The following is a 21,743-nucleotide window of genomic DNA, read 5'->3' on the forward strand; positions in this document are numbered from 1 at the left end:
ACGGGCCACTGAGGCAGACTCCATCTCCTCAGCAACCCGTGACCACCACCCATCCTTGCAGCGCCTCACGGCTCTCCGAACCTCCGAGCGAAGGCTGCGGTAAGCCTCCTCATTCTCTGACGTGGGACTCTGTAGCCGATGACAGTGGGCCTGTCGCTTTTTCTCAACCATCGTGAACAACTCCTCTGTCATCCAGGGTGTCTGGGGAGGTCTGGACCGCGTACCCAAAGCAGCCATTGCAGCTGCATGAGTCACAGTCCTAAACCTCGCCCATTTACCCTCGACATCAGGGGGAGTCGGGGACGATGCCAATCCCAGCCGCAAGCGATGATGAAATTCTCGCTTGCAACTTTCATCAGATAACTGAGACCAGGCCACTTTAGGTTGGAATGGGGTCCTGGGTGTACACCCACCACCGGAGTGGAAGAATGGCAGGCGCATCTTACAGATGACTAGTCGATGGTCAGAGGGCAGATCAGCTCCACGGTAGGTCCTGGTGTCAAGGACATGGGCTCGCATTCGCTGGTCTGTCACTATGTAGTCCAGCAGATGTTCTTGCTTGGACCCGGCATGCATCCATGATGTTGTGTGGATGCGCCGATGCCGGAACAGCGTGTTGGTAATTACAAGCCCATGGGCTGCACAAAAATCTAGCAGCCTCCTACCGTTGTTATTGAGCTGATCTGGCCCATGCCCTCCAATCACTCCAGGCCAGGTGCCAGTATCATGACCAACTCGGGCATTGAAGTCACCCAACATGATGACTCTATCCCGAGGGGCCACTTTAGCCAGCACCTGTGACAGGAGGTCATAGAAGGCATCTGACTCATCGGCTTTGCCTGCATCCCTCCACGGATGTTCATCTTCGGTGGGGGCATAAGTAACCACGACCACCATTCCTCGCCTCCTGTTGATGGGAAGGCGAGCCCAAAGTAGCCTGGGGCTTACAGCTTCCCACACCTCACCGCCACGCTCCCACGCCCCCTTCATTCTTTTGTTCAAAAGAAGACCCACACCCTGTTGTTTGGCAGTCTGCTGCCCCGAGTAGAGGACTGTCCACCCCTCATGGTGGCAGGAGCCAGAGCCGGTCCACCGGACCTCCTGAATGCCGCATAGATCCAGGCGGTACCGGTCCAGCTCCCGACAGAGGAGTGGCAGCCTCTCCTCTGCAGTGAGCGTTCGAACATTCCACGTGGCCAACCGTAGTGGCTTTTCGTTGTTTCTGGAGTAGCCCCGACACACAGACAGACACAGATACACAGACACAAACAGACACACAGACAGACGCATAGACACACAGACACACAGACAGACACACATACACACACAGACAGACAGACACACACACACAGACACACAGACAGACACAGATACACAGATACACACAGACACACAGACAGACGCATAGACACACAGACACACAGACAGACACACATACACACACAGACAGACACACACACACACAGACACACACAGACAGACACAGACAGACACAGATACACACAGACACAGATACACACAGACACACACAGACAGACACACACACACAGACACACACAGACACACAGACAGACACACACACAGACACACACACACAGACAGACAGACACACAGACACACACAGACAGACACAGACAGACACAGATACACACACACAGACACACAGACAGACACAGATACACAGACACACACAGACACACAGACACACGCAGACAGACACAGACAGACACAGATACACACACACAGACAGACACAGATACACAGACACACACAGACACAGACACACAGACACACGCAGACAGACACAGACAGACACAGATACACACAGACACACAGACACACACAGATAGACACAGACACAGACAGACACACACAGACAGACACAGACAGACAGACACAGACAGACAGACACAGATACAGACGTGATCTAACCCAACCCCCAAAAAACTCTCTCTCTTTCATTATGGACAAAGAGCTTTGTAGTTAATCGGATTTCTCCTCAGAGTATCAATAAATAGTCTGATCTGATAAAGAGCTTCATAGCTCATCGGATTTCTCCTCAGAGTATCAATACATATTCTGATCTGACAAAGAATTTTATAGCTCATCGGATTTCTCCTCAGAGTATCAATAAATATTGTGACGAGGCTATTTAGAGCTTAATATTTCTCCTCACAACATCAATAAATCTTGTGACGAGAGTTTTATAGTTTTATAGATCATCGGATTTCTCCTCAGAGTATCAATAAATATTCTGATCTGATAAAGAACTTTAAAGCTAATCGGATTTCTCCTCAGAGTATCAATACATGTTGTGACGAGGCTATTTAGAGCTTAATATTTCTCCTCACAATATCAATAAATCTTGTGACGAGAGTATTTAGTTTTATAGATCATCGGATTTCTCCTCAGAGTATCAATAAACATTCTGATCTGATAAAGAGCTTTAAAGCTAATCGGATTTCTCCTCAGAGTATCAATAAATCTTGTGACGAGGCTATTTAGAGCTTAATATTTCTCCTCACAATATCAATAAATCTCGTGACGAGAGTATTTAGTTTTATAGATCATCGGATTTCTCCTCAGAGTATCAATAAACATTCTGATCTGATAAAGAGCTTTAAAGCTCATCGGATTTCTCCACAGAGTATCAATACAAATTGTGACGAGAGTATTCATAGTTTATAGATTATCGGATTTCTCCTCAGAGTATCAATACATCTTGTGATCTGATAAAGAGCTTTAAAGCTCATCGGATTTCTCCTCAGAGTATCAATATATCTTGTGATCTGATAAAGAGCTTTAAAGCTCATCGGATTTCTCCTCAGAGTATCAATACAAATTGTGACGAGAGTATTTACAGTTTTCATAGATCATTGGAATTCTCCTTAGCATCAATAAATCTTGTGACGAGGCTATCTAGAGCTTAATATTTCTCCTCACAATATCAATAAATCTTGTGACGAGAGTATTTAGTTTTATAGATCATCGGATTTCTCCTCAGAGTATCAAAAAATGTTCTGATCTGATAAAGAGCTTTAAAGCTCATCGGATTTCTCCTCAGAGTATCAATAAAAATTGTGACGAGAGTATTCAGTTTTATAGATCATCGGAATTCTCCTCAGGGTATCAATAAATCTTGTGACGAGAGTACTTACAGTTTTATAGATCATCGGATTTCTCCTCAGAGTATCAATAAATATGCTGATCTGATAAAGAGCTTTAAAGCTAATCGGATTTCTCCTCAGAGTATCAATACAAATTGTGACGAGAGTATTTTACAGTTTTAAAGCTCATCGGATTTCTCCTCAAGGTATCAATAAATCTCGTGACGAGAGTATTTAGTTTTATAGATAATCGGATTTCTCCTCAGAGCATCAATACAAATTGTGATCAGATAAAGAGCTTTAAAGCTCATCGGATTTCTCCTCAGAGTATCAATACAAATTGTGATCTGATAAAGAGCTTTAAAGCTCATCGGATTTCTCCTCAGAGTATCAATACATCTTGTGATCTGATAAAGAGCTTTTAAGCTCATCGGATTTCTCCTCAGAGTATCAATACAAATTGTGACGAGTATTTAGTTTTATAGATCATCGGATTTCTCCTCAGAGTATCAATAAATCTTGTGATCTGATAAAGAGCTTTAAAGCTCATCGGATTTCTCCTCAGAGTATCAATACAAATTGTGACGAGAGTATTCATAGTTTCACAGATCATCGGAATTCTCCTCAGAGTATCAATACAAATTGTGACGAGAGTATTTTGTTTTATAGATAATCGGATTTCTCCTCAGAGTATCAATACAAATTGTGATCAGATAAAGAGCTTTAAAGCTAATCGGATTTCTCCTCAGAGTATCAATACATCTTGTGATCTGATAAAGAGCTTTTAAGCTCATCGGATTTTTCCTCAGAGTATCAATACAAATTGTGACGAGAGTATTTAGTTTTATAGATCATCGGATTTCTCCTCAGAGTATCAATAAATCTTGTGATCTGATAAAGAGCTTTAAAGCTCATCGGATTTCTCCTCAGAGTATCAATACAAATTGTGACGAGAGTATTTTACAGTTTTATAGATCATCGGATTTCTCCTCAGAGTATCAATAAATCTTGTGACGAGAGTATTTAATTTTATAGATCATCGGATTTCTCCTCAGAGTATCAATACAAATTGTGACGAGAGTATTTATAGTTTTATGGATCATCGGAATTCTCCTCAGAGTATCAATAAATTTTGTGACGAGGCTATTTAGAGACGATTTGGGTGTTTATAAAAAAATATTTGACGAGCGACTTCGTGTATTTACCAACTTTGCGATAGCCAGGGTGGACTTGTGGAGATTATTAGAAATTGATTAGTTTTAGTAGTCGGATTACATTCTTAATACACATTTTAATAAATGCTTAGTTTTAGTCGTTTGATTGATCAATTATCGCTACAAATATAAAAAAAACATTTGCTTAGTTTAGTAGTTTTGTATTGATAATTATCAATACAAATAAAAACAATTGCTTCGTGTTAGTGGTTTAGTATATTATCAATACAAATTTTAAACATTCGACTTAAGCAATAAATAAATAAAGTCTGATTATTAACTTATTTACTTCCTCACCCCCCCAAAAAACCGGAAGTTGCCCCTCCCCCCTCTCTCTACCCACCCCCACCCGCACGCACGCGCCGCCGTCTCCTCGCTCCTTATAAGGAATTAAAGCCGCGCGAGACGGGTCCGCCCCCCCCCACCCCCCGGAACCCCGCCCCTCGAGCCCCGCCCCCACCCACGTTCTGCCTCACGAGCGCGACGCTACACCGATTAAGCCCCTCCCCCACTACCCGCAGCCCCGCCCCCCACCCCCCCCCCCGCCCCCCCGATTTCACCCCTCACGACCGCTCAACCCCCCCAACAGCCCCGCCCCTCAATAACCCCCCCCCACCTACTCGCCCCGCCCCCCGTCCACGACCACCAACCGCGGCGATGTGGAAAAAAACCACGGACGCGCCAGACCGCGGTGACGTAATTTCCGCTTCCGGTTAATAGAGTGTGTGTGGGGGTGGGTGGGTGGTGCAAGTGAGGCGGGGGGGGGAGGTGTCGATTTTTTTTCCCGCGCTTATCGCTGCCCACCAGCTGGCGCGTGGCCCCGCCCCCAACGCCCTCCTGCCCCCCGCCCGCAAGGGGGGGCGGGGCTTGGTGACGAAGAGCGGTCGAGTGGGAGGAGGAGGGAGGGGGGGTTGGTGGAAGTTTTTTTGGCGCCAAATTTTTACCCGGGTCACGTGGCGCGCGCCACGCCCGGCGCGGCGATATATCGCGATATCAACGCGCGCTATATCGCACGATTAACGCGATATGATGCTACGATTAACGCGATATCGCGCGTTTTAGCGCTTCGTCGTGCGATTATCGCGATATATCGCACGATTGGCGCGTTATATCGCGATATATCGCACGATTGACGCGTTTGTCGCGTTATATCGCGATTTATCGCGCGATTATGCCCAATATTCGATAAACAATCAAATAAATTATAAATTTTGATGTATTTGTTTCCTGAGGGGAAGGGGAGGGGAGGGAAGTATTTAAATAACAGCGATGAAAAAAAACCGATACTAACAATTAATGCTCACGAGATTGATAAATTGACGGGGGGTTTATTTTTATTTTTAACATCCGTCTCCTCATAAAAAAAATATTACTTTCTGAGGCGATGTAATAAGCACCCATATCGATTACCATCACGACGACGATCTTTATTTTTACGAGGATGATGATCACTTTGGTTCCTGCGCGAACAGCTGGGCCATCAGTCAAGGTCGTAGTTTTTGTTTTATTTTTAAGGCCGAGTGGACGTAGTGGAGAGCCGCGACCCAGAGGTTCGATTACCCTGAGAGATGTTGACTACCTCGCCTGGTATACAGGAGGTCCTGAGTTCGATTAGCCTGAGAGATGTTGACCACCTCGCCTGGTCTACAGGAGGTCGTGGGTTCGATTACCCTGAGAGATGTTGACTACCTCGCCTGGTTTACAGGAGGTCGTGGGTTCGATTAGCCTGAGAGATGTTGACTACCTCGCCTGGTCTACAGGAGGTCCCGTGGGATCGATTACCCTGTGAGATGTTGACTACCTCGCCTGGTCTACAGGAGGTCGTGGGTTCGATTACCCTGTGAGATGTTGACTACCTCGCCTGGTATACAGGAGGTCGTGGGTTCGATCACCCTGAGAGATGTTGACTACCTCGCCTGGTCTGCAGGAGGTCCCGTGGGATCGATTACCCTGAGAGATGTTGACTACCTCGCCTGGTTCACAGGAGGTCGTGGGTTCGATTACCCTGAGAGATGTTGACTACCTCGCCTGGTATACAGGAGGTCGTGGGTTCGATTACCCTGAGAGATGTTGACTACCTCGCCTGGTATACAGGAGGTCGTGGGTTCGATTACCCTGAGAGATGTTGACTACCTCGCCTGGTATACAGGAGGTCGTGGGTTCGATTACCCTGAGAGATGTTGACTACCTCGCCTGGTATGCAGGAGGTCGTGGGTTCGATTACCCTGGGAGATGTCGACTACCTCGCCTGGTATACAGGAGGTCGTGGGTTCGATTACCCTGAGAGATGTTGACTACCTCGCCTGGTATACAGGAGGTCGTGGGTTCGATTACCCTGAGAGATGTTGACTACCTCGCCTGGTATACAGGAGGTCGTGGGTTCGATTACCCTGAGAGATGTTGACTACCTCGCCTGGTCTACAGGAGGTCCCGTGGGATCGATTACCCTGAGAGATGTTGACTACCTCGCCTGGTATACAGGAGGTCCCGTGGGATCGATTACCCTGAGAGATGTTGACTACCTCGCCTGGTCTACAGGAGGTCCCGTGGGATCGATTACCCTGAGAGATGTTGACTACCGCGCCTGGTATACAGGAGGTCGTGGGTTCGATTACACTGAGAGATGTTGATTACCTCGCCTGGTTTACAGGAGGTCGTGAGTTCGATTACCCTAGGAGATGTTGACTACCTCGCCTGGTATACAGGAGGTCCCGTGGGTTCGATTACCCTGAGAGATGTTGACTACCTCGCCTGGTCTACAGGAGGTCGTAGGTTCGATTAGCCTGAGAGATGTTGACTACCTCGCCTGGTCTACAGGAGGTCCCGTGGGATCGATTACCCTGTGAGATGTTGACTACCTCGCCTGGTATACAGGAGGTCGTGGGTTCGATCACCCTGAGAGATGTTGACTACCTCGCCTGGTCTGCAGGAGGTCCCGTGGGATCGATTACCCTGAGAGATGTTGACTACCTCGCCTGGTTCACAGGAGGTCGTGGGTTCGATTACCCTGAGAGATGTTGACTACCTCGCCTGGTATACAGGAGGTCGTGGGTTCGATTACCCTGAGAGATGTTGACTACCTCGCCTGGTATACAGGAGGTCGTGGGTTCGATTACCCTGAGAGATGTTGACTACCTCGCCTGGTATGCAGGAGGTCGTGGGTTCGATTACCCTGGGAGATGTCGACTACCTCGCCTGGTATACAGGAGGTCGTGGGTTCGATTACCCTGAGAGATGTTGACTACCTCACCTGGTATACAGGAGGTCGTGGGTTCGATTACCCTGAGAGATGTTGACTACCTCGCCTGGTATACAGGAGGTCGTGGGTTCGATTACCCTGAGAGATGTTGACTACCTCGCCTGGTCTACAGGAGGTCCCGTGGGATCGATTACCCTGAGAGATGTTGACTACCTCGCGTGGTATACAGGAGGTCCCGTGGGATCGATTACCCTGAGAGATGTTGACTACCTCGCCTGGTATACAGGAGGTCCCGTGGGTTCGATTACCCTGAGATGTTGACTACTTCGCCTGGTGTACAGGAGGTCGTGGGTTCGATTACACTGAGAGATGTTGATTACCTCGCCTGGTTTACAGGAGGTCGTGAGTTCGATTACCCTAGGAGATGTTGACTACCTCGCCTGGTATACAGGAGGTCCCGTGGGTTCGATTACCCTGAGAGATGTTGACTACCTCGCCTGGTCTACAGGAGGTCGTGGGTTCGATTAGCCTGAGAGATGTTGACTACCTCGCCTGGTCTACAGGAAGTCCCGTGGGATCGATTACCCTGTGAGATGTTGACTACCTCGCCTGGTCTACAGGAGGTCGTGGGTTCGATTACCCTGAGAGATGTTGACTACCTCGCCTGGTATACAGGAGGTCGTGGGTTCGATTACCCTGAGAGATGTTGACTACCTCGCCTGGTATACAGGAGGTCGTGGGTTCGATTACCCTGAGAGATGTTGACTACCTCGCCTGGTCTACAGGAGGTCCCGTGGGATCGATTACCCTGTGAGATGTTGACTACCTCGCCTGGTATACAGGAGGTCGTGGGTTCGATCACCCTGAGAGATGTTGACTACCTCGCCTGGTCTGCAGGAGGTCCCGTGGGATCGATTACCCTGAGAGATGTTGACTACCTCGCCTGGTTCACAGGAGGTCGTGGGTTCGATTACCCTGAGAGATGTTGACTACCTCGCCTGGTATACAGGAGGTCGTGGGTTCGATTACCCTGAGAGATGTTGACTACCTCGCCTGGTATACAGGAGGTCGTGGGTTCGATTACCCTGAGAGATGTTGACTACCTCGCCTGGTATGCAGGAGGTCGTGGGTTCGATTACCCTGGGAGATGTCGACTACCTCGCCTGGTATACAGGAGGTCGTGGGTTCGATTACCCTGAGAGATGTTGACTACCTCACCTGGTATACAGGAGGTCGTGGGTTCGATTACCCTGAGAGATGTTGACTACCTCGCCTGGTATACAGGAGGTCGTGGGTTCGATTACCCTGAGAGATGTTGACTACCTCGCCTGGTCTACAGGAGGTCCCGTGGGATCGATTACCCTGAGAGATGTTGACTACCTCGCGTGGTATACAGGAGGTCCCGTGGGATCGATTACCCTGAGAGATGTTGACTACCTCGCCTGGTATACAGGAGGTCCCGTGGGTTCGATTACCCTGAGATGTTGACTACTTCGCCTGGTGTACAGGAGGTCGTGGGTTCGATTACACTGAGAGATGTTGATTACCTCGCCTGGTTTACAGGAGGTCGTGAGTTCGATTACCCTAGGAGATGTTGACTACCTCGCCTGGTATACAGGAGGTCCCGTGGGTTCGATTACCCTGAGAGATGTTGACTACCTCGCCTGGTCTACAGGAGGTCGTGGGTTCGATTAGCCTGAGAGATGTTGACTACCTCGCCTGGTCTACAGGAAGTCCCGTGGGATCGATTACCCTGTGAGATGTTGACTACCTCGCCTGGTCTACAGGAGGTCGTGGGTTCGATTACCCTGAGAGATGTTGACTACCTCGCCTGGTATACAGGAGGTCGTGGGTTCGATTACCCTGAGAGATGTTGACTACCTCGCCTGGTATACAGGAGGTCGTGGGTTCGATTACCCTGAGAGATGTTGACTACCTCGCCTGGTATACAGGAGGTCGTGGGTTCGATTACCCTGAGAGATGTTGACTACCTCGCCTGGTATGCAGGAGGTCGTGGGTTCGATTACCCTGGGAGATGTCGACTACCTCGCCTGGTATACAGGAGGTCGTGGGTTCGATTACCCTGAGAGATGTTGACTACCTCGCCTGGTATACAGGAGGTCGTGGGTTCGATTACCCTGAGAGATGTTGACTACCTCGCCTGGTATACAGGAGGTCGTGGGTTCGATTACCCTGAGAGATGCTGACTACCTCGCCTGGTCTACAGGAGGTCCCGTGGGATCGATTACCCTGAGAGATGTTGACTACCTCGCGTGGTATACAGGAGGTCCCGTGGGATCGATTACCCTGAGAGATGTTGACTACCTCGCCTGGTATACAGGAGGTCCCGTGGGTTCGATTACCCTGAGATGTTGACTACCTCGCCTGGTGTACAGGAGGTCGTGAGTTCGATTACCCTGGGAGATGTTGACTACCTCGCCTGGTCTACAGGAGGTCCCGTGGGTTCGATTACCCTGAGAGATGTTGACTACCTCGCCTGGTATACAGGTGGTCGTGGGTTCGATTACCCTGAGAGATGTTGACTACCTCGCCTGGTCTACAGGAGGTCCCGTGGGATCGATTACCCTGAGAGATGTTGACTACCTCGCCTGGTCTACAGGAGGTCCCGTGGGATCGATTACCCTGAGAGATGTTGACTACCTCGCCTGGTCTGCAGGAGGTCATGGGTTCGATTACCCTGAGAGATGTTGACTACCTCGCCTGGTATACAAGAGGTCGTGGGTTCGATTACCCTGAGAGATGTTGACTACCTCGCCGGGTATACAGGAGGTCGTGGGTTCGATTACCCTGAGAGATGTTGACTACCTCGCCTGGTATACAGGAGGTCGTGGGTTCGATTACCCTGAGAGATGTTGACTACCTCGCCTGGTCTACAGGAGGTCGTGGGTTCGATTACCCTGAGATGTTGACTACCTCGCCTGGTATACAGGAGGTCGTGGGTTCGATTACCCTGAGAGATGTTGACTACCTCGCCTGGCTTACAGGTGGTCCCGTGGGTTCGATTACCCTGAGAAATGTTGACTACCTCGCTTGGTCTACAGGAGGTCCCGTGGGTTCGATTACCCTGAGAGATGTTGACTACCTCGCCTGGTCTACAGGAGGTCGTGGGTTCGATTACACTGAGAGATGTTGACTACCTCGCCAGGTCTACAGGAGGTCGTGGAATCGATTACACTGAGAGATGTTGACTACCTCGCCTGGTATACAGGAGGTCGTGGGTTCGATTACCCTGAGAGATGTTGACTACCTCGCCTGGTCTACAGGAGGTCGTGAGTTCGATTACCCTGAGAGATGTTGACTACCTCGCCTGGTCTACAGGAGGTCGTGGGTTCGATTACCCTGAGAGATGTTGACTACCTCGCCTGGTATACAGGAGGTCGTGGGTTCGATTAGCCTGAGAGATGTTGACTACCTCGCCTGGTCTACAGGAGGTCGTGGGTTCGATTACCCTGAGAGATGTTGACTACCTCGCCTGGTCTACAGGAGGTCGTGGGTTCGATTACCCTGAGAGATGTTGACTACCTCGCCTGGTCTACAGGAGGTCGTGGGTTCGATTAGCCTGAGAGATGTTGACTACCTCGCCTGGTATACAGGAGGTCGTGGGTTCGATTACCCTGAGAGATGTTGACTACCTGGCCTTGTGACCTAGTGCCCTCTGCTGGACATCTGTGGTAAAGAGCTAAAGAGCTCATTTTGATTCATCCAGCAGTATCATGACTGCAGATTCTGTCAGTAGTAGGGGTAGCGATGATTGCTGCTGTTGTGTGGGTCTATAGCCTAGGGGCACCCCCAGTGGCAGCTGTCTCTGTGTGCGTCAGTCAGCTGTCAGTAGTAGGGGTAGCGATGATTGCTGCTGTGTGGGTCTATAGCCTAGGGGCACCCCCAGTGGCAGCTGTCCCTGTGTGTCAGCTGTCAGTAGTAGGGGGTAGCGATGATTGCTGCTGTGTGGGTCTATAGCCTAGGGGCACCCCAGTGAGAGCTGTCTCTGTGTGTGTCAGTCAGCTGTCAGTAGTAGGGGTAGCGATGATTGTTGCTGCTGCTGAGACTATAGCCTAGGGGCACCCCCAGTGACAGCTGTCTCTGTGTGCGTCAGTCAGCTGTCAGTAGAAGGGGACAGCGATGATCGCTGCTGCTGCTGTGTGGGTCTATAGCCTAGGGGCACCCCCAGTGACAGCTGTCTCTGTGTATCAGTCTGTCAGTAGTAGGGGTAGCGATGATTGCTGCTGCTGCTGTGTGGGTCTATAGCCTAGGGGCACCCCCAGTGGCAGCTGTCTCTGTGTGCGTCAGTCAGCTGTCAGTAGTAGGGGGTAGCGATGATTGTTGCTGTGTGGGTCTATAGCCTAGGGGCACCCCCAGTGGGAACCTGTCTCTGTGTGCGTCAGTCAGCTGTCAGTAGTAGGGGGTAGCGATGATCGCTGCTGCTGTTGTGTGGGTCTATAGCCTAGGGGCACCCCCAGTGGCAGCTGTCTCTGTGTGCATCAGTCAGCTGTCAGTAGTAGGGGGTAGCGATGATCGCTGCTGCTGTTGTGTGGGTCTATAGCCTAGGGGCACCCCCAGTGGCAGCTGTCTCTGTGTGCGTCAGTCAGCTGTCAGTAGTAGGGGGTAGCGATGATTGTTGCTGTGTGGGTCTATAGCCTAGGGGCACCCCCAGTGACAGCTGTCTCTGTGTGCGTCAGTCAGCTGTCAGTAGTAGGGGACAGCGATGATCGCTGCTGCTGCTGTGCAGTGTCTAGAAGTGTCATTACTCGGGGCCGATATCAACACCGCCGCGGTATTGACCGGGGCCGCCTGCCAAGATCCGAACCGCCGGCACAACGCTTCCCGCGGGCTCGCAGCGGTCTGGCGACTGCGTCGTGAGGCTCGCCGCAAGGGCATCACAGTCAAGCCTTCACGTGCGCCGTGAACGCGTCATAATGGCGTCATAATGGCGTCATAACGGCGTCGTCAAGTGCGTCGTCAAGCTCGTCATAACTTCCGTTGTAAACGCGTCATAACCGCGTCATAACGGCGTCATCAAGTACGTCATACTCGCGTCGTAACTTCCGTTGTAAACGCGTCACAGTCGCGCCTTAACGTGCGCTGTAATCGCGTCATAATGGCGTCGTCAAGTGCGTCACAATCGCGTCGTAACTTCCGTTGTAAACACGTCACAATCACGTCATACACGCGCCTTAACGTGCGCCGTAAACGCGTCATAATCACGTCATAATGGCGTCGTCAAGCGCGTCACAATCGCGTCGTAACTTCCGTCGCGAACGCGTCATAATCACGTCATAATGGCGTCGTAACGTGCGCCATAATCACGTCGTAATGGCGTCATGACGTGTCATAATCAAGTGATAATGGGGTGGTAATATGCATCATAAACACGTGATAATAGCATCGCTACATGCGTCATAATCACGTCATAACATGCGTCATAATGGCATTGTCACACGCGTGAAAATGGCGCCGTAACATGCGTCATAACCACGTGAAAATGGCGCCGTGACATGCGTCATAACCACGTGACAATGGCGTCGTGACATGCGTCATAACCACGTGACAATGGCGTCGTGACATGCGTCATAACCACGTGACAATGGCGTCGTGACATGCGTCATAACCACGTCACAATGGCGCCATGACATGCGTCATAAACACGTGACAATGGCGCCGTGACATGCGTCATAACCACGTGACAATGGCGCCGTAATCACGTCATAACCACGTCACAATGGCGTCGTAACATGCGTCATAACCACGTCACAATGGCGTCGTAACATGCGTCATAAACACGTGACAATGGCGCCGTAATCACGTCATAACCACGTCACAATGGCGTCGTGACATGCGTCATAACCACGTCACAACGGCGTCGTAATCACGTCATAAACACGTCACAATGGCGTCGTAATCACGTCATAAACACGTCACAATGGCGTCATAATCACGTCATAAACACGTCACAATGGCGTCGTAATCACGTCATAAACACGTCACAATGGCGTCACGGCCACGTGGTCAACAAAGTAGTCACAGGAGGCGACACAGGGCGGTGGACACGGCAGGAGTGTTATTGCGTAATACTGGGGGGGGGAGGGGGGGGCGGGGGGGGGGCAATCATCACAGTGGCCCGCGGTGGCGGACACTCCACGTTCCTGTGACGGTGGGGTGGTGGTGGGGACGGTGGGGACGGTGGGGCGAGTCGATTTACCGACAGGGCAACCGCTACCGTTGATTGTTATCGTCACGGGGAGGGAGGGTGGGGGAGGGGTGGAGGGAGGGAGGGAGGGGTGGGGTGGAGGGGGTGGAGGGAGGGGGTGGAGGGGGTGGAGGGTGGAGGGGAGGGATGGACGGGAGGGAGGGGGTGGAGGGGAGGGAGGGGGTGGAGGGTGGAGGGGGTGGAGGGAGGGGGTGGAGGGTGGAGGGGGTGGAGGGAGGGGGTGGAGGGAGGGGTGGAGGGGAGGGATTGCGATGATTTAGACCAAAAGACGTTTGCGCATCGATTAACTACTGCGGATGCGATGAACTTCCCGATGCAAACAACAACAGCAGCCAACAACAGCAGCCAACAACAACAGCCAACAGCAGCAGCAGCCAACAACAACAGCCAACAACAACAGCAGCAGTAGCAGCACAGAGGCTAGGAGATGTTAACTACCTCGCCTGGTATACAGGAGGTCCCGTGGGATCGATTACCCTGGGAGATGTTGACTACCTCGCCTGGTCTACAGGAGGTCCCGTGGGTTCGATTACCCTGAGAGATGTTGACTACCTCGCCTGGTATACAGGAGGTCGTGGGTTCGATCCAGACCCTGAGAGATGTTGACTACCTCGCCTGGTCTACAGGATGTCGTGGGTTCGATCCAGACCCTGGGAGATGTTAACTACCTCGCCTGGTCTACAGGACGATGCCTGCTGCTGCTGCTGTATATTTGGAGTCTGCGTCTCTCTCCCCGTGGTGGTGTCTGTGTGGATTTTGTCTCTGGGTCCCTCCGGTTTATCCCCCCTCCACGTTTAGAATCTGCGTCACACCACGCTGTGTTTAAGAGTTGTTTAGCCGCTGATGTAAATGTCCACGCTGTGACGATCATGACGACGATGATGACGAAATCAGCCACGTGGTGGAGCTGCTCATCATTTGGTGATGTCCAGCAGGTCGCCTGTCTGATACACAGCTACACAGCACCTCAGTGGAGACTTACACCCTGGTAACACACACACACAGTCTAGTTTTAGTGTGGGTCTCTGTGGGTCTGTATGGGTCTCTGTGGGTTTCTGTGGGTTTGTGTGGGTCTCTCTGGGTCTGTATGGGTCTCTGTGGGTCTGTATGGGTCTCTCTATGGGTTTGTGTGGGTCTCTGTGGGTCTCTATGGGTCTCTGCGGGTTTGTGTGGGTCTCTATGGGTTTGTGTGGGTCTCTATGGGTCTGTGTGGGTCTCTGTGGGTCTCTATGGGTCGCTGTGGGTCTCTATGGGTCTGTCTGGGTCTCTGTGGGTCTCTATGGGTCTGTCTGGGTCTCTGTGGGTCTCTGTGGGTCTCTGTGGGTCTCTGTGGGTCTCTGTGGGTCTCTGTGGGTCTGTGTGGGTCTCTGTGGGTCTCTGTGGGTCTGTATGGACTCTGGATCTCTCTGCATCTCTATGGGTCTCTGCACTACTACGATGGCGACGATGACGACGATGACGACGATGACGACAATGACGATGACGACGATGACGATGACGACGATGACGACAATGATGACGATGACGACAATGATGACGATGACGACAATGATGACGATGACGACGACAATAACGACGACGACGCTGACGATGACGACGATGACGATGATGACGATGACGACAATGATGATGACGATGACGACGATGACGACAATGATGATGACGATGACGACGATGACGACAATGATGACGACGATGACGACGATGACGACAATGATGACGATGACGACGACAATAACGACGACGACGCTGACGATGACGACGATGACGATGATGACGATGATGACAATGATGATGACGATGACGACGATGACGACAATGATGATGACGATGACGACGATGACGACAATGATGATAACGATGACGACAATGATGATGACGATGACGACGATGACGACAATGATGACGATGACGACGATGACGACAATGATGACGACGATGACGACAATGATGATGACGATGACGACAATGATGACGATGACGACGACGATGACGACGACGACACCATCAGCCACTTTGGCCGGACCGCCAACCTCTGCCGACGACTTTCCCCGCCCCCCCCCGCACACCCAGAAACGGAGCGCCACTCAAGAGCTTGCTCAGCGTTGTGGGCGGCAGAAACATCGACACGGTTCACTTCGGCTGCGAGCGAATCAGACGCGCGGGCAGGGGGGGCGGCAACAACGGGGGGGCGGCAGCGGCAACGGGGGGCCGGGAACGACGTCAGGCCGCTGGACTTGCTTTTAGCGAACCGCACACAGCCAGCCGACGCTAACCGGAGGTTGCGGGGAGAAAGTGCGAGTCCCCGCGGGCTGCTGGGGCAAGTGCTCGTGAGCAGAGCAGCGTCTACAACAAGGTACGAGCCCAGCGCAAAAAAAAAACCTCTCTCTCCCCGTACGGCCAGTGACAGGCTGCTGGGGCAAGTGTTGGTGAGCCAACAGCGTCTACTCACTACTCACACAAAGACACTCTCCATATAGCCTGTGACAGGCTGCTGGGGCAAGTGTTGGTGAGCACAGCAGCGTCTACAACAAGGTACGAGCCCAGCGCAAAAAAAAAACTCTCTCTCTCCGTATGGCCAGTGACAGGCTGCTGGGGCAAGTGTTGGTGAGCCAACAGCGTCTACTCACTACTCACACACACACACAAAGACTCTCTCCGTATAGCCTGTGACAGGCTGCTGGGGCAAGTGTTGGTGAGCCAACAGTGTCTACAACGTACTAGCACACACACACACAAAGACACTCTGTGTATAGCCTGTGACAGACTGCTGGGGCAAGTGTTGGTGAGCACAGCAGCGTCTACAACAAGGTACGAGCCCAGCGCAAAAAAAAAACCTCTCTCTCCCCGTACGGCCAGTGACAGGCTGCTGGGGCAAGTGTTGGTGAACGAGCAGCACCTACAACAAGGTACTAGCGCACACACACACACAAAGACTCTCTCTCCGTACAGCCAGTGACAGACTGCTGGGGCAAGTGTTGGTGAGCCAACAGCGTCTACAAGGTACTAGCGCACACACAAAGACACTCTGTGTATAGCCAGTAACAGACTTCTGGGGCAAGTGTTGGTGAGCGAGCAGCACTTACAAGGTACTAGCACACACACACACACGCAAAGACTCTCTCTCCGTATAGCCAGTGACAGACTGCTGGGGCAAGTGTTGGCGAGCCAACAGCGTCTACTCACTACTCACACAAAGACACCCTCCATATAGCCAGTGACAGGCTGCTGGGGCAAGTGTTCGTGAGCAAGCAGCGTCTACAATAAGGTACTAGCGCACACACACACAAAGACACTCTGCGTATAGCCAGTAACAGACTTCCGGGGCAAGTGTTGGTGAGCCAACAGCGTCTACAAGGTACTAGCGCACACACACACGCAAAGACTCTCTGCGTATAGCCAGTAACAGACTTCTGGGGCAAGTGTTGGTGAGCCAACAGCGTCTACTCACTACTCACGCAAAGACACCCTCCATATAGCCAGTGACAGGCTGCTGGGGCAAGTGTTGGTGAGCCAACAGCGTCTACTCACTACTCACACAAAGACACCCTCCATATAGCCAGTGACAGGCTGCTGGGGCAAGTGTTGGTGAGCCAACAGCGTCTACTCACTACTCACGCAAAGACACCCTCCATATAGCCAGTGACAGGCTGCTGGGGCAAGTGTTGGTGAGCCAACAGCGTCTACTCACTACTCACGCAAAGATTCTCTCTGCGTATAGCCAGTGACAGACTGCTGGGGCAAGTGTTCGTGAGCCAACAGCGTCTACTCACTACACACACAAAGACACCCTCCATATAGCCAGTGACAGGCTGCTGGGGCAAGTGCTCGTGAGCCAACAGCGTCTACTCACTACACACGCACACGCAAAAACCCTCTCTCCGTATAGCCAGTAACAGACTGCTGGGGCAAGTGTTGGTGAGCCAACAGCGTCTACTCACTACACACACAAAGACACTCTCCGTATAGCCAGTGACAGACTGCTGGGGCAAGTGTTGGTGAGCAGAGCAGCGTCTACATTAAGGTACTAGCGCACGCACACACGCAAAGACACTCTCTCCGTATAGCCAGTGACAGACTGCTGGGGCAAGTGCTCGCTAACAGCACTTGCCCCTACAGTCTGTTACAGGCTACACAGGGGATCTTTGTCTTTGTACGTGTGAGTGAGTACGTGAGCGAGTGAGTAGGTGAGGGAGTGAGTGAGCACGTGAGCGAGTATGTCAGTGAGCGAGTGAGCACGTGAGCGAGTGAGTACGTGAGTGAGTGAGCGAGCGAGTGAGTACGTGAGTGAGTGAGCGAGTGAGTACGTGAGCGAGTATGTGAGCGAGCGAGCGAGCGAGTACGTGAGTGAGTACGTGAGGGAGTGAGTGAGTACGTGAGTGAGTGAGTACGTGAGGGAGTGAGTACGTGAGTGAGTGAGTACGTGAGCGAGTACGTGAGCGAGTGAGCGAGCGAGTGAGTACGTGAGCGAGTGAGCGAGCGAGTACGCGAGCGAGTACGTGAGCGAGCGAGTGAGTACGTGAGTGAGCGGGCGAGTACGTGAGTGAGCGGGCGAGTGAGTACGTGAGCGAGCGAGTGAGTACGTGAGCGAGCGAGCGAACGAGTACGTGAGCGAGCGAGCGAGCGAGTACGTAAGCGAGTACGTGAGCGAGCGAGCGAGTACGTGAGCGAGCGAGCGAGCGAGTACGTAAGTGAGTACGTGAGCGAGCGAGCGAGTACGTGAGCGATCGAGCGAGTGAGTACGTGAGCGAGCGAGCGAGTGAGTACGTGAGCGAGTACTCGTGTGTCTAAATGCGGAAGCTCTCGGCCTGCCCGTCGATATGGCGCAGCCGCAGGTAGACATCGGTGCCGATGCCCTGCATGGCCTGCACAGCCAGCGAGCCGCCCAGATACTCGGCGTAGGCTCGAGACGTGGGCAGCCCAAAGCCAAACCTGCACACACAGCAGATACACACAGTAGGTACACATACACAGTAGGTACACACACACAGCAGGTACACACACACAGTAGGTACACACACACACAGATACACACACACAGTAGGTACACACACACAGTAGGTACACACACACAGATACACACACACACAGATACACACACAGCAGGTACACACACACACACAGCAGGTACACACACAGATACACACACACACAGTAGGTACACACACAGATACACACGTACACAGTAGGTACACACACATAGATACACACACAGATACACACACACACACACAGATACACACACAGATACACACACACAGCAGATACACACACAGATACATACACACAGATACACAGACACACACACAGATACACACACACAGATACACACACACACACAGATACACACACACACAGATACACAGACACAGTCACACACACACACAGATACACACACACACAGATACACACACACACACAGATACATACACACAGATACACACAGATACACACACACAGATTCACACACAGATACACACAGATACACAGACACAGATACACACACACAGATACACACACAGCAGGTACACACACACAGATACACACACACAGATACACACACAGTAGGTACACACACAGATACACACACACAGATACACATAGATACACACACAGCAGATACACAGACATACACACACAGCAGATACACAGACAACAGGTACACACACAGATACACACACACAGACACACAGACACACAGATACACACACACAGATACACAGTAGGTACACACAGATACACAGATAGACACACATATACACACACAGATACACACACACAGATACACACAAAGCAGGTACACACACACACACACACAGATACACACACAGATACACACAGATACACACACAGATACACAGACACAGATATACACACACAGATATACACACACAGATATACACACACACAGATACACACACACAGTCACACACACAGATATACACACACAGATACACACACAGTAGGTACACACACACAGATATACACACAGATACACACACACAGATACACACACAGATACACAGTAGGTACACACAGACAGATACACACACAGTAGGTACACACACAGATGCAGACACAACAGGTACACACACACAGATACACACACACAGATACACACACACAGATACACACACACACACAGATACACACACACAGATACACACACACAGATACACACACAGAAACACACAGATACACACACAGTAGGTACACACACACACACAGATACACAGACATACACACACAGCAGATACACATACAGATACACACAGATACACAGACACACACAGATACACAAACACACACAGATACACAGACACACACAGATACACAGACACACACACACAGATACACACACACAGTAGGTACACACACACACAGATACACACACACAGATACACGCACACACACAGTAGGTACACACACACAGATGCACACACACACACACAGCAGGTACACACACACACAGATACAAACACAGTAGGTACACACACACACACAGATACACACACAAAGATACACACACAGCAGGTACACACACACAGTAGGTACACACACACACAGTAGGTACACATACAGTAGGTACACACACACACACAGTAGGTATATACACACACACAGTAGGTACACACACACACAGTAGGTACACACACACAGTAGGTACACACACACAGTAGGTACACACACACACAGTAGGTACACACACACACAGTAGGTACACACACACACAGTAGGTACACACACAGTAGATACACACACACAGTAGGTACACACACAGACACACACACACAGTAGGTACACACACACAGTAGGTACACACACACACAGTAGGTATATACACACACACAGTAGGTACACACACACACACAGTAGGTACACACACACACAGTAGGTACACACACACAGTAGGTACACACACACAGTAGGTACACACACACACACACAGTAGGTACACACACACACACACACAGTAGGTACACACACACACAGTAGGTATATACACACACACAGTAGGTACACACACACACACAGTAGGTACACACACACACATAGTAGGGACACACACAGTAGGTACACACACACACACAGTAGGTACACACACACACATAGTAGGGACACACACAGTAGGTACACACACACACAGTAGGTACACACACACACAGTAGGTACACACACACACAGTAGGTACACACACACACACAGTAGGTACACACACACACACACACAGTAGGTACACACACACACACACAGTAGGGACACACACACACAGTAGGTACAAACACACACACACAGTAGGGACACACACACAGTAGGTACACACACACACACACAGTAGGTACACACACAGACACACACACACACACACAGAGTAGGTACACACACACACACAGTAGGTACACACACATAGTAGGGACACATGCTTACCCGTGTGTGTACGCGTGTGTGCGTTTGTGTGCGTGTGTGCGTGTGTGTGCGTGCGTGTGTGCGTGCGTACACGTGTGTGTGTGTGCGTGTGTGTGTACAAGTGCGTGTGTGTGTGTGTGTGCGTACACGTGTGTGTGTGTACAAGTGTGTGTGTGTGCGTGTGTGTGTGTGTGCGTGTGTACCCGTGCATCGGCCCGGACTGCGAGTTGTTGGCGACGTCCATCATGTTGTCCAGCAAACCGCTCAGCCGCGGGTCCTGGGCACTGTTCTCGGCCGTGGAGAAGTGATAGTCCATGACCCTCCGCTCGATATCGTGAGGGATCCCTCCACCTCTGTCGGAGACCCTACACACAGTGTGGTAAGTCACGTGGTGTAGTGTGTGTATCTGAGACCCTACACACAGTGTGGTAGTCACGTGGTGTAGTGTGTGTGTCTGACACCCTACACAGTGTGGTAGTCACGTGGTAGTCACGTGGTGTAGTGTGTGTATCTGAGACCCTACACACACAGTGAGGGAGTCACGTGGTGTAGTGTGTGTATCTGAGACCCTACACACACAGTGTGGTAGT

General features: G+C 51.1%; 1 protein-coding gene and 2 long non-coding RNA genes across 3 annotated transcripts in view; 1 reads left to right on the forward strand and 2 right to left on the reverse strand.

The window, feature by feature from the left end:
* LOC116958441 (branched-chain alpha-ketoacid dehydrogenase kinase) overlaps positions 1-21,743 on the reverse strand; it is a 175,865-nt gene that overhangs the window by 118,071 nt on the left and 36,051 nt on the right. The window contains exons 9-10 of the mRNA XM_076056646.1: positions 21,357-21,518; positions 14,415-18,678 (exon numbers count right to left, since the gene is read on the reverse strand). Of these exons, the coding sequence (XP_075912761.1) occupies positions 18,534-18,678; positions 21,357-21,518 (307 nt within the window). The 3' untranslated portion in view covers positions 14,415-18,533. The remainder of the gene's footprint in view (positions 1-14,414; positions 18,679-21,356; positions 21,519-21,743) is intronic.
* On the forward strand, positions 6,791-7,300 carry LOC142907311 (uncharacterized). The gene is made up of 3 exons (XR_012930936.1): positions 6,791-6,862; positions 7,030-7,198; positions 7,254-7,300. It is a non-coding gene; the product is annotated as an uncharacterized LOC142907311 (long non-coding RNA).
* LOC142907310 (uncharacterized) overlaps positions 13,578-21,743 on the reverse strand; it is a 91,341-nt gene continuing 83,175 nt past the window's right edge. The window contains exon 2 of the long non-coding RNA XR_012930935.1: positions 13,578-14,184. This is a non-coding gene — a long non-coding RNA (uncharacterized LOC142907310). The remainder of the gene's footprint in view (positions 14,185-21,743) is intronic.

This window comes from Petromyzon marinus, chromosome 77, assembly GCF_048934315.1.
Source record: "Petromyzon marinus isolate PM22_M1 ecotype Great Lakes invasive population chromosome 77, UKy_Petmar_22M1.pri1.0, whole genome shotgun sequence".
Taxonomy (NCBI): domain Eukaryota; kingdom Metazoa; phylum Chordata; class Hyperoartia; order Petromyzontiformes; family Petromyzontidae; genus Petromyzon; species Petromyzon marinus.